This window comes from Palaemon carinicauda, chromosome 9 (genome assembly GCF_036898095.1).
Source record: "Palaemon carinicauda isolate YSFRI2023 chromosome 9, ASM3689809v2, whole genome shotgun sequence".
NCBI classification, from domain to species: domain Eukaryota; kingdom Metazoa; phylum Arthropoda; class Malacostraca; order Decapoda; family Palaemonidae; genus Palaemon; species Palaemon carinicauda.
The window spans coordinates 57,784,949-57,799,948 of record NC_090733.1 but is presented as its reverse complement, the minus strand read 5'-3'; the positions used below and the strand labels follow the sequence as shown (position 1 = coordinate 57,799,948).

The 15,000-nt window shown below is 38.8% G+C and overlaps 1 protein-coding gene across 2 annotated transcripts in view; it reads right to left on the bottom strand.

Annotated features, from left to right (window-relative positions):
* TTLL12 (Tubulin tyrosine ligase-like 12) overlaps nucleotides 1–15,000 on the bottom strand; it is a 799,864-nt gene that overhangs the window by 343,198 nt on the left and 441,666 nt on the right. For both annotated transcript variants that reach the window (XM_068380043.1, XM_068380041.1), the window contains one exon: nucleotides 11,887–12,108. In XM_068380043.1, coding sequence (XP_068236144.1) covers nucleotides 11,887–12,108 — 222 coding nt within the window. The remainder of the gene's footprint in view (nucleotides 1–11,886; nucleotides 12,109–15,000) is intronic.

Genomic DNA, 15,000 nt, shown 5'->3' with positions numbered 1-15,000 from the left:
TTCCCAACAACTCCGATTCATACATCACAGTTGGTACAATCACTTTCTCATACAGAACTCTTTACATTCATGCCCAATCCTCTATTCTTTACCACTCCCTTCACTGCCCCCAACACTTTGTATCCATCATTCACTCTATGATGTACATCTGCTTCCACTCCACCATTTGCTGCAAAAGACCTCAAAAACTTAAACTGACCCACTTCCTCAAGTAACTCTCCATTCAACATGACATTCAACCTCGCACTACCTTCTCTTCTCGTACATCTCATAACCTTACTCTTACCCACATTATCTCTGAACTTTCTTCTCTCACATACCCTTCCAAATTCTATCATTAATCGGCTAAGCTTCTCTTCCCAGTCTACAACCAGTATAGTATTATCCGCAAAACAACAACATAATCATTCTCGTCAACTAGTTTCAATCCTCGTCCAAGCACTCGAGCATTCACCTCTCTCACCACTCCATCAACATACAAGTTGAACAACTATGGAAACATCACACATCCTAGTCTCAGTCCCACTCTCACCGGAAACAGATCATTCACTTCATCTCTTATCCGAACACAAGCTTTACTGACTTTGTAGAAACTTTTCAATGGTTGCAACAACCTTCCACCAATTCTATATAACCTCATCACATTCCACATAGCTTCCCTATCAACTCTATCATACACTTTCCTCAGATCCATAAATGCAACACACACCTCCTTACCTTTTGCTAAATATTTCTTGCATATCTGCCTAACTCTAAAAATTTGATTCATACATTCCCTACCTCTTCTAAAACCCCCCTGTACTTCTAAGATGGCATTATCTGTTTTATCCTTAATCCTACTAATCAGTACTCTACTATACATTTTTCCAACCACACCTTGAATTACAACACTCACGCACATCTCCCTTACCCTTATATAGTGGTACAGTACATGCACAAACACAATCTACTGGTACCACTGACAACACTAAAAACATATTAAACAATCTCATCAACCATTCAAGTACAGTCACACCCCCTTCCTTCAACATCTCAGCTCTCACACCATCTATACCAAGTGCTTCTCCTACTCTCGTTTCATCTAGTGCTCTCCTCCCTTCCTCTCTTGTAATCTCTCTCTCATTCTCCTCTCCCATCACTGGCACCTCAACACCTGTAACAGCAATTGTATCTGCTTCTGTATTATCCTGAACATTCAGTAAACTTTCAAAATATTCTGACCACCATTTCCTTGCCTACTCTCCTTTTAACAACCTTCCATTTCCATCTTTCACTGTCTCTTCAATTCTCAAACCAGCCTTCCTTACTCTCTTCACTTCTTTCCAAAACTACTACTTATTCTCTTCATATAAACGGCCCAATCCCTGACTGCACATCAGGTCAGCTGCCCTCTTTGCCTCAGTTACCTTGTGCTTCACTTCCACACACATATATATATATATATATATATATATATATATATATATATATATATATATATATATATATACCATCATCCTCATCTCCTCCTACGCCTATTGACGCAAAGGGCCTCCGTTAGATTTCGCCAGTTGTCTCTGTCTTGAGCTTTCAATTCAATACTTCTCCATTCATAATTTCCTACTTCATGTTTTATAGTCCTAAGGTATGTAGGCCTGGGTCTTCAAATTCTTCTAGTGCCTTGTGGAGTCCAGTTAAACGTTTGGTGAACTAATCTCTCTTGGGGAGTGCGAAGAGCATGTCCAAACAATCTCCATCTACCCTTCATCATGATCTTATTCCCATATGGTACTAGAATAATCTCTCTTATAGTTTCATTTCTAAACTTCTCCTGCCATTCAACTCCTAATATCCTTCTGAGGGCTTTGTTCTCAAATCTACTAAATCTATTGGAGATTGTTTCATTGTCATACCACGATCCATGTCCATAGAGTAACACCAATCTCACTAAACTGATATATAGTCTGATTTTTATATGAAATATTAGGCGATTTGATTTCCAAATTTTACTTAACCTAGCCATTGTCTGATATGCTTTTTTCAATCTTTCACTAAACTCTAATTCTTAAGACCCTGTATTGGAAATCATTGTTCCTAAATACTTGAATGAGTCTACCTAATTATTCCTTTCTCCTTCCAATGATATTTCATGTTCCATTGCATACTCCATTCTCACCATCTCTGTCTTACTTCTATTTATCTTCAGCCCCACCTTATGTGATATTTCATGCATTCTGTTAAGCAAGCATAGCAAATCCTGTGGTATTCTGCTAAGTAGATCAGCATCATCAGCATACTCTAGGTCTGCTAAATTCCTATCACCAATCCAGTTGATTGATTAATTGATTGATTTAAAGTTTTCTGGCATCCTGACATCTAAGATCATTGACGCCAATAACATTTCTTATATATGAAAAATAAAAGAGAATTCAATTAAAACTATAAAAGCTACAAAGTCATTATAATAGTTAAATAGTTTTCAGAACACCTGCTTCTGAAATAAATCTAAAAATGCCGCTCGCATAGTAGAACACATTATGTCAAAGAATCTTGGCAAGGATGAACCTGCCATCCTCACCTCGAGCCTGAAACAGATATCTATTTCTTAAGTTATTATAATTAAGGCATTCGGTCAACAAATGCCTCACTGTTAAGGGTACTGAACAGTCCTCGCAATACAGTTAGTGTTGGCCCGTCAGCAGAAACTTGTATGTCAACCGTGTGTGACCAATACGGAGATGACAAAGAGTCGTCTCCCATTTTCGGGGTATCATGTTATACCTCCAAGGTGATATGATATTTGTTATTTCCCTCATTATATTGCCATCTAGACTATCCCAGTGCTGTTGCCATTTATCACAAACCAATTTCTTGATGTAAGGTAGGAAATCATTACAGGGAATGGGATATCTTCTTAGTAGCAAATCGGATGTCGCATTCTTTGCCAGTAAATCTGCCTTCTCATTCCCAGACACACCTACATGTGGTGGAACCCAACAAAATCAAACTGTTATACCTCTCCGTCTAATAATAAAAAGCCATTCTAAAATCTTTAAAACTAGAGGGTTACTAGAATTAAAAACTTCTAAAGCTTGATGAACACTCCTTGCATCACTAAAAATTCTAAAATTACCCTCTTTTTCCTAGTTATTTTCTCAATAGCAGTTAGAATGCCATACAGTTTGGCAGTAAATATGGAAACTGTTAGAGGAAATGCACCTCTACAATTAAAAACATTACTATGTACTCAAACCCAACGCCAGCATCAGATTTGGTGCCATCAGTATATATCAAAGTCGATCCCCTATGTTCTGCAACATGTTCCATAAAAAGAGACCTGGATTCCAAGTCAGTCATATTCTTTTTAACTCCAATAAAGTACTTACAAAAAGATATGTCAGGTAATTTCCATGGAGGTGTTGATGATACCTTGAATGGAAGCACCTTAATTCCAATTATATCCAGATTGCTTAATAATTGTTTCACCCAAAACCCAAAAGGTTGATGAGATTTTGGGTGCAACTCAAAGTATGTTGAGTGCCTTACAAGGCTTGCTGTCTGAAAGGCTAAGGAATTAGGGAGTCTTTGCAATCTAAACCAATACCGATTAATAGGTAAAGGTCTAGAGGCAACTCCCCAGCATCAACAAGGGGACTTGTGATAGGTGAGTTTCTGAATGCTCCTGTGGACAATCTAATACCAGCATGATATATAGAATCCAATATTTTTAACCGGCTTGGGGTGGCTGAGGAGTATATTCTGCATCCATAACTAATTTTGGAAAAAATAAAGGCCTTGTATAATTTTAAAATAGTATTGCGGTATGCCCCCCATGATGTATGGGGTAATACTTTTAAAAGATTCAGAGCCTCAAGACATTTAGCTTTTAATGCTTTTAAGTGAGAAACCCATGTAAGCCTACAATCAAATATCAACCCTAAAAATTTAGCTTCGCTTGCACATGGGATCCGTTGACCTTTGATGTATATATCCGGGTCTGGATGTACTCCCCGGATACGACAAAAATGGACAATTGTGGTTTTACTTGTCGAGAACTTAAATCCATTCGTATCGGGCGACTGGATAATTTTATCAATAGAGAATTGTATTTTTCTCTCAACCATTACCATTCTAGCTCCAGCAAATGATATGGAGAGATCATCCACAAATAATGTTGCGAGTACATCACGGGGAATGACTGAGGATACCCCATTAATTGCTAGTGCAAACCGGGTGATACTCAGCTCACTCCCCTGAGGAAATCCTTCTTCCTGGCATTTACTCTCATATAGAGCTTTCCCAACTCTCCCTCGGAAAACTCTATGTGAAAGAAATGACTGAATAAATAGTGGTAGCTCTCCTCTTAATCCAAACTTATGGATTCTTTTAAGTATACCGTACCTCCATGTGGTATCATATGCCTTTTCAAGATAAAAAAAGACTGCCACATGGTGCTGTTTGGAAGCCAACGCTTCACAAATGGAGGACTCAAGTCGTATCAGCACATCAGTCGTTGAGTGCATTTTTCTGAATCCACAATGGATCGGTGATAAAATACCCTTCTTTTCAAGGTACCACATTAGTCTTACTGTGACCATCTTCTACATGATTTTGCACAAACAAGATGTCAATGCAATTCGCCTATAATTTGCTGTTAAAAACATGTCCTTACTGGGTTTTAAAAAGGGTAAAATAATGGCTAGTTCCCAAACACTCGGATAACTATGATCATACCAAATTCTATTGAAAATGCTTAAAATAAATAACTTTGTATTAAAAGGTACGCGTTTAATCATTGCATATGGAATTCCATCAGGTCCAGGGGCTGTATCGTTACACGTAGCAAGAGCAGAATCAAATTCTCTTTCAATAAAAGAGAATTGTATGACTTGCTTTCTCGTTGCGAAATTTAAAACTTTCTTTTCTTCAATGCTCCTATATTGGTGACCAGAAGCTGCTTCACACTTGCACGATACATTTGAAATATGGTCAGCCAGGGCATTGCTATCTTCGATTGCTCCAGTCATATACTGGCCATTTACCTTTAACACCGGTGGTGGGTTTGGTGTGAATTTGCCAGCTATCTTTTTGACTTTCCTCCACACAGATGATGTTGGTGTTCACTGTTAATAGAGGAAACAAATGACATCCAAGACAGGCGCCTAGCTTCTTTCAAGGCACGACGGAACTGTGCTCTACATTTCTTGTATATGACTAAATTCTCCACATTACAGCGCATGCGCAAACGAGTTGAAGACTTTCTTGTGTCTCTGTGCAGGGCAGTTAGTTCTGATGACCACCAGGGGACTGGTTGTCGTCTGAATATCCCTGTTGTTTTGAGAATGGAATTGACTCATGCTGTGTGAAGAATTCCATTAAGTAAGTCTATGGCATCATCAACACTTTCAAACTGTTCTGCATTTCCTTCAATTTCACTTACCTCCCGAAATCTATCCCAGTCTGCCTTATCAAGATTCTATTGAGGCGATCTCTGTAAAGGTGGACCATTGTTGGTGTTTATAATGATTGGTGCATGACCACTAGTATGCCAATCATCTAATGTTCTCCAATTCAAATCGAGAAGACATTTAGAGCTTGCAACTGAGAGGTCAATGCAGGACAAGGTACCTGTCTGAACATGAAAATGTGTGGGCTCTCCTGTATTGAGGAGTCCTACATCTTCATTCTCCAAAATTGATGATAAAATATTACCCCTTGCGTTCGCCAAAACATCACCCCATAAAGGATGTCTACTATTAAGATGTCCTAGTAAGGGAAAAGGTTGTGGGAATTGTTTAATCACCTCTACTATATTATCATATGATATGTTATCATTTGGAGGCAAGTAAAGAGAACAGATTGTGTATTTTCTCCCTTTATCAATCTGTACAACCACTGCCTGCAGAGGGGTACATATAGACAAAGATATTTGGGGAAAATCTCGAAGAACTTATATAAGACTTCCCTCATGGCTCCCTGCTCGTTGATCATATGTTGTCCTATAGCTAACATACTCTCGAGGACAAGGATTATTAGCATCGAGCTTGCTTTCTTGTAGACATACAGTTATAGGGGAGTGCTCACATATGAGGACCTTAAGTTGCTCCATTGCAGAATGGAGGAAAAAACTATGATTTATTTTTTGGAAGACACCTTAGATGAAGTCTTACCATTGGCAATATTTGATCTAACAATATTTCCTGGTAGTATCTCTTAGAGAGGATCTTGATATAGTGGGTTTTCTGTTCCTCTTTTTCTTTGTGATCTTTTGATCTAATTGTAAAGGATGATGGTGGACCTCAACTTGAATTTCTGATTGGTTCAATTTACCTTCTAGTTGATCAGAAACATCAGCAGACAAGATATCATATTTATTTGAAGTCGTGACTTTAATGTTTCTTATGGTAGGAGGCGAGAGAGATGGAGGTCTCTCTCTTTTTCGATTAAAAGGTTGTGATCTGTCAGGTGTTTGCACCTTCCCCACTACAGGTTCACCAGGTAAATTGTTTTCAAGTGGAACCTCCATCAGATCAGGCAAGGAGAGAGGTTTGTACTATTGTTTGGAATCGGAGTAATTAGCTTTCAGATCTTTAAGAATCTGTTTTGATTTTTCTACAATTTCTGGATATAGAGTTTCGATGGGCCTTTCAACCTCTACAACTACTTTCATTTGTTTCTTTTTCTTAGAAGTAGATAAAGTTTGGCAAGTTTTTCTTCAAAACCACTGAAAAACGTTGCCCTGGTCTTAACTGCTTTTCAAGAGGTCTTTTACGAGCCTCTTTAAAAGTAACCCTTTCCATGGTCCTAATGGCCTGAATTTCTTTTTCAAAAATAAACTTAATACAGCTTTTATATGTAGCTGGGTGTGCTTCCCACAATGTATGCAATTAAGGTTTTCTATGCATACTCCATGACTACTTTTTCCACAGTTGGCACAAACAGCTGGCTTATTATTTAGTTTTTCCTTGCATTTCTGACTTAAATGGCCATACATTTGGTAATGATAATATTGCAATGGTGAAGGGATATATGGTTTTACCTGCAAAGACAGCCAACTAGCTTTTATAACATTTGGTAATCTGCATTGATCAAATGTTATAATCAAAGTAACAAGAGGAATACATTGTTTTCCAACTCTCTTTCTCATTCTTAATACTTTTACTACTCCTTGACTTTTCAGTTCATCCTCGATTTCCTTTTCCTCTATGTCCAGGTACTCTGGAGCATATATCACACCTCTACTCTGGTTGAAAGCAGGGTGTGAAATGCATTTGACACTATGACCATCCAATGTTGAGAGTAGTTTTCAATTTTTCGCCATGTATTGGGGATAATGCCTCTATCAGGAGACTTCCATTTCCTTGGGGAAGAATTTTTGGCTGCCCTCCACATACAGCAACTATTTCCCTATTAGCCTTAAAAACATTTAAACGTTCCTGTCTTGCATTTTCAAATTCCATAAAAAAAACTTCTCATAATTCACTACTTCATAGGGACCAGGTAATACTTCTACTTTTCTATATTTTCCTGTACTGTCATCATTTCTCATTCTCTCTTTCTTCTTCTCTAGTGTTTTCTTATCATTCTTTATATGACGTGAGTAAGGTTCCAATGTTACTATATTAGAACCCGAGTTGGAGCTGTCTGTACCGAGGTCCATGTTTGTATTATCCAGGTTGTCAACAGAAGGGTTAGTTTTTGAAGTAGCAGCAAGCCGGGTTATCCACCTCTTATCGGAGGATCTCAGTCCTCCTATCCCATGTGGCCCAACACGAGAAGAGGCTTCAGCGGGGACCAGTCCTCTATTAGAGAGGGGCTGCCTCTCTTGAGGTGGGCGTACACTGGTTAGTGGGGGTGGTTAGCCCCTCACACCGACGACTCCAATGCCTGGCATCACCCATTACCCGCAAATATGGGTGACTTAAACCCGGATCACTGGAGCCCGACTCTTAACAGACTTGGTCTGCACCCAATGGGGTCTGCCAGAGGGTGATGGCATCCAAATTGGCACAGGTTGAGATGAAATGCTGTCCATCCCACACTGTGCCAAATCCAAAGAAGCAGCCAAAGTATAGTGAAAGAAGCCAAAGTCATCAACAAGTTCAAGCCCAAAAGGAAGAGAAGGGAGAATAAAAGAAAAAACCAACAGGAAAAGAGAAAGTGCTGACTGATTTAGTCGGATCAACAGTTGGGTACAGGGGTCCAGTGGGAAATCAGTTCCCACTGTTCATTAGAGCCCAGCTGCTAATCCCTAAGCCCCCCATCCTCATCAAGGCTTCAGCATCTGGGGGGAATGGCAATGTGATCTATCTGATTTTTGTAATTGCTACATGGTGAAGTCTATGTATACTTGTGGATGTTCTTATGTTGGAACAGAGTACCTCCAATAAAAAGATTGTTTGCTGAACAGAAACTTATGAAATGTGCTCCATTTACATTTGCAACTTTGCCAAGACCCTTGACAACCATCACATTCTCTATCCCTTGATTATTTCTTTCAACTTTAGCATTGAAGTCGCCAATCAAAATTTCCATATCTCTCTCAGGGATCTCATCTATTATCCTCTGCAGTTCTTCATAGTATCCATCTTTCCCTTTTTCAGGGGAATCATTTGTTGGGGCATAGCAAACTATAAAACTCATATTGCACTGCTTCGATTTGAACTTTGCTAGTAACAATATACTATTTACAGCTCTCCCCTCGGTTAATGCCTTTTCTGCTCCTGGTGTCATCGTCATTCTTAACCCTTCTCTTCCAGCTCCATCTGATCTTCCTGAGTAAATATATATATATTCCCTTGGTCTAAAGTTTCCTTACCAATCCCCTCACAACGTGTTCCACTTAGGGCCAAGACATCCAAACTATATTTCATAAATTCACTTTCCACTTGCTGTAACTTCCCAATCTAATACATGGTTCTATCATTTCAATTACCTATTTTAAATTTTTCTGTAGTATTTATGAGCCGGGAGATTCTTAGCACTCCGCTACGCCCGGGACTAAAGGCTATTCTTTCACCTTCTCTATCCATGACTGACTAAATCCATAGAGGATTCATTGGCTAGATACATCAAAGGATAGCCAGTTCCTTGTGATGCGCACTGCCTCTCTAACTAAGGGAAGAGACCCCTGCCGGTAAATACTAATTCTAGTAAGTTCAACCCCCAGGCATAAGGAGTAGAAGCCGAAGCGACCATTTGCCCATTGCCTTAAACCCATCCGTCACCCTGTTGCCAGTGACTTCATCGAGATTTAGGGCGGCATTTCCTCCACACCCAAAGCTCTCATTACTCCACCAAGTTGCTCATCCGCTTATACGAGTGTAACCGTTGGCAAGCATGGATTATTAAGATATACCGCCTAGCACGGTATATATATCTCCAAGCACGGTATATATATGCATGTATGTGTATAAATATATAAATATATATATATATATATATACATACATATATATATATATGTATTTATATATTCATATATATATATATATATATGTATCTATATATTCATATATATATATATATATATAAATATATATATATATATATATATATATATTTATATATATATTATACATACTGTATACAGTATTGTACTATATGTATTTATTTTCCATTTATATTCTAATAACTACCTAATTTACAGGTATTAACAGTTAGTGATTTCACCTGGGGCTCTGATCCCGAGGTCATTGAGAGAATCCAAACTTCTAATATATTAATATATGTGGCTTATTTAAAATATGAAAGATACATTTAAATGTGCAAAATTTATCATTTATATCATATATATATATATATATACACTGTTTATATATCCATCTATATAATTATCATTATTATGAATAAAATTATTTCTACTAAAATTATACATACATATATATATATATATATATGTATATATATATATATATATATGTATATATATATATATATATATATACATATATATAAATATATATATAAATATATATATATATATATAGCACCAGCCACCCGTTGAGATACTACCGCTAGAGAGTTATGGGGTCTTTTGACTGGCCAGACAGTACTACATTGGATCCTCCTCTCTGGTTACGGTTCATTTTTCCTTTGCCTACATACACACTGAATAGTCTGGCATATTCTTTACATATTCTCCTCTATCCTCATACACCTGACAACACAGATTACCAAACAATTCTTCATCACCCAAGGGGTTGTCGCACTGTAATTGTTCAGTGCCACTTTCCTCTTGGTAAGGGTAGAAGAGACTCTTTAGCTATGGTAAGCAGGTCTTCTAGGAGAAGGACACTCCAAAATCAAACCACTGTTCTCTAGTCTTGGGTAGTGCCATAGCCTCTGTACCATGGCCTTTCACTGTCTTGGGTTAGAGTTCTCTTGCTTGAGGGTACACTCGAGCACACTCTCCTATCTTATTTCTCTTCCTTTTGTTTTGTTAAAGTTTTTATAGTTTATATAGGAGATATTTATTGTTGTTACTCTTCTTAGAATATTTTATTTTCCTTTTTTCCTTTCCTCACTGAGCTATTTTCCCTGTTGGAGCCCCAGGGCTTATAGCATACTGCTTTTCCAACTAGGGTTGTAGCTTAGTAAGTAATAATAATAATAATATACATACATACATACATACATATATATATATATATATATATAAGCAAATCTATATAATCATCATTAATATGAATAAAATTATTTCTAATAAAATTATACACACATACATAATATATATATATATATATATATATATGTATATATAATATATATATGTATATTCAACAAATTTAAAACAAACAAAAAATATAAAAAGAGAAAAATTATTTATACAGTCAGGACAGCTGGCTGAAAGATTGTAGTTAAAATTAGGAGGATGTTTAAGTAATGTTGAGAAATAGAAATAGACTTGAGAAATTTTAAGTCAGACTAAGAAAAAAAATATTTCCAAATTTGAGAGCCTTTTTTCCATGACAAGGCATTAATAAGGAAATGAAATTCCGTATTGAAACTGAGTGACTCCTTCATGGCATTCTCTCAAGAGGATCATACAGTAAATGTTTTAGCTGCCATATTGCAGCTTCACGGTTACCCTTCTCCTGGTAAAGAATGATGGATTGTATTCATGCAGAAACAAACAAACCTTTAAATTTAATTTTGTTCTCAACACATCAGAACTAGAAGAATAAACATATTCTCTACATACTAGATCTCATTGAGGAAGATATCCCCAGCAGCATACATGGAAGAAGGACAAACATATATAAAAACTCAGTTCTTATGCAGAATATAATACATAAAATAAAGAAAGACACAAAACATACCTGAGCTACCATGATACCAAAATAATCATAAAGCAAAAACCCAGTACTGTAATACTAAATGCACTCAAAAATTAAATAGAACAAGAATTAAGATTGATTAAAGCTTTGAATCAATGAAAATGGTGTGTGATCCATGAGGTAAGGTGAACCACTGAACAGGGTTTCTTCTCAAGAAGTTCCCACACCCAGTGGTTACAGGAGGGGAGGGAGAGAAAATTTCAAGTTTTGGTGGTGAGGTCAAGTAGCTCACACCTGAGAGATATTAGCTTTGTGACCTATAAGTAAGACTCATCAGAATGATTTAGTGCTTAATTAAAGAGGGATCGAAGTGGAGCTAGCTATGAAAATCATAACAAAGTGAAAAGTTACAAAACTTGAAATAAAATTGGTAAAAAACATAAGGAAAAATTATCCCATGATAGAGAAAAATGACATACTGAGAGGATACAAAAAAATCATATTTGATTAACATGATCATTTCTTGAAGAAAACTAAATTCAAAAGAAATTCCTATAAATAAAAGAATTTAAATTACCATCATCTGCAGGAAAACTGTGAATATAAATGACACATGCTACTATCTTACCTTTTTTCTCTCCTTTGAAAATAGGAAACAAATTTTGCCAATTCCCTTTTCAAACAGTAAGTGACAGGAAACCAAGCGGGATTTTTTACTTCAAGGTCTTCTTGGTTATGTTCTTGCTTGTCTGTACGATAACATACGATTGCCAGAAGATCTTTTACTGTTAGCAAATGTTCACAGGGATATTGGTTGACTCTGCATTGAGGATTGTTTTGCCGTAAAGCCCTATTGGGTATTAATATTAATTTAGTGTAAACCAGTTACAACGATCTATAAATCTAGGGCGTAAAATAACTATTCAGCTTTTACAAATATACAGATCAGTAAAAGATGAAATTCTCATTTAGGTTTGGGTTAAAAATAAAAAAGATATGGGCAAAATAATATGTAAATAAGACTTGGTTTTGATACCAAGAAAATCAAGTTTCAAGATAAGTTTGATAGGCTGAGGTAAAAGGAGAGTTAATAGATCTAAATTTAATGAGTTTCCAAGACAGATTAATCACCAGTTATTCTCAAGTACAATATAAAAATCTTACAAAAGGGACCTATGATGTCCTACAGACTGATTTACAACACAGATACGTAATTCTAAAAATGAAATCTGTTATTTCTATACTTATTGTTCATATTGCTTTCACCTCTGGAAGTTTGGTTATGTCGACGTTATCCCTTGAAAATTGAAAAATTACTTGTATTTTTGTGAAGAATTTTCTTCACTACTCTTCTTCTTCACAGTTTATAGGAACACATTGTTATTGTTCGTGACGTCATGGCAGGGAAAATGCCGTCCCCTTTGACGATATTCAGTTCTGGCCGAGCTTCAATGCTTACCCAGACTGCTTCATTTGACTGAAGCATGAGCCAGCGTCAAAAGAAGTGATGGAACCGAAGGAAGTCATGGTTTTCGACCATGACAGGGCACAGGGTCTCTTGTCGAGCAGCCTGAAGAAGGCGGGTTACATTAACTCGAAAGTGTCAGCTTTGAGCCAGAAACACCCTACCTTTCTTGTTCCTGTTTCAAGAGCCTTCCCCTTTACGTCGAAGGCATTCCAGGCTGTTGCCAAGGCAGTGGAGGCAGGCAAACTATGCCCTGCACTAGAGGAGTGTAGGCCTCTGTCGTTGGCCCTGCCCATGGATGAGAAGGAATGGAAGGAAGTCCACCTAATTTTCTCAGTAGGTTAGCTGGATGCAGATATCGCAGGACGGCAGTTCAGCAAAAATCTCCCTAAACTGTCAGACTTCCTCTTGTGCAGGGAGCAAGAGAGGAAGGAGAGATTTGCCGCATCCCTATCCCTACAGAACTGCATCAAGATGTGTGCAGGCCACAAAAGCACCCCAGACATGCTCATGGTCCACGCCAAAATGCATATGGCTACCCTAATGAAGGACCTGTACGCTTTTATGAAGGCTAGGAGAGCCTGTAGAGAGTTTGTGTTTGCTGCGGCATCAGTAAAACACGAACCCAGGAAGCTGATTTCTTCCAACATCTGGGGTAAAGACCTCTTCCTGAATGAAGTGGTCAAAGAGGTAGTCGATAAAGCCACCACAGAGAATAGGAACCTTCTCCAGAAGTGGGGCATCTCGTCAAAGAGGAAGTCTTCCCCGGATGCGAGTCCCCAACCTAAACGGAAGATGAAGAAGCCTAGACTACCATCTCGGCCTGCCCAGCAACATCCTACAGTCACCATGACCGCGGTGCCCCAAGTGGTTGCTCAACCACAGACCATATTCCAAGTGGTACCTCAACAGCTGGTTGCCCAGTCACCAGCGTTCAACCAGGGTTTGAGAGGCAAACCACTACCTTTCGTCCGAAAGGAAGAGGCTCCCGACGGGGCTCCTCAAGACATCCCTCACGAGGCAGGGGAGGACGCGGTCAGGGTGGTAAACCCTCCGGACAACATAAGCAATGAGATGCTTCAGGTAGGAGGGAGGCTCCAACACTTTCAGGATCATTGGACCTTCGATCCCTGGGCCCACAGCCTAATCAAGTATGGACAAGGATGAAGATGGAACAAGTCCCCACCATCATTTCCTCAATTCTTTCAACACTTCACCCCCTTATTGGAAGAATATACCTTAGAACTCTTGAGCAAACAGGTTATAAGGAAAGCAAAGTCCATCAAATTCCAGGGAAGGCTGTTTTGTGTTCCCAAGAAGGACTCGGACAAACTCAGAGTCATTCTGGACTTGTCGTCACTCAACAAGTTCATCGAGAACAGCAAGTTCAGGATGTTAACCCTTCAACACATAAGGACCCTGTTACCCAAATAGACCTGGCAGATGCTTACTGGTACCTCCCAGTCAGCTGCCCCGTCTCCTCCTACCTAGGATTCAAGTTACAAAAGAAAAAGTATGTCTTCAGAGCCATGCCCTTCGGACTAAACATAGTCCCAAGGATCTTCACGAAACTTGCAGACGCAGTCGTTCACCAACTATGCCTAGAAGGCGTTCAGGTAGCAGCGTACCTGGACAACTGGCTGGTGTGGCCAGCATCCAAGACTGCTTGTCTGCAAGCATCCAAGAAAGTGATCCAGTTCCTGGAACATCTGGGATTCAAGATCAATTTTAAGGAGTCTCGACTCTCTCCAGCTCAAGAGTTTCAATGGCTGGGAATCCATTGGAACTTGAAGTCACACCGCCTCTCCATCCCCCCCCCCCCCCGGGAAGAGGAGAGAGATCGCGGGGTCTGTCGAGAGACTACTGAAATCCGACAGGATCTCAAAACGCCAACAGGAAAGAGCACTGAGCTCTCTCCAGTTTGCAGCAGTAATAGACCCAGTGCTAAGAGCACAGCTGAAAGATGTGTCAAGAGTCTGGAGAAGATACGCATCAAACGCTCGAAGAGATCTTCAAAGACCGATACCGACCTAAATACGTTCACTTCTCAAGCCATGGTCGAAGATCAAGAACCTAACGAGGACCGTGCCCTTGCAACCACCTTCCCCATCGGTGACCATCCACACGGATGCCTTGACGGAAGGATGGGGAGGTCACTCCCATCAAAGGAAAGCCCAAGGGACTTGGTCATCCCTGTTCAAGATCTTTCACATCAATATTCTGGAGGCCATGGCAGTCCTCTTGACACTGGAAAAACTATCCCCACACAGATCAGCC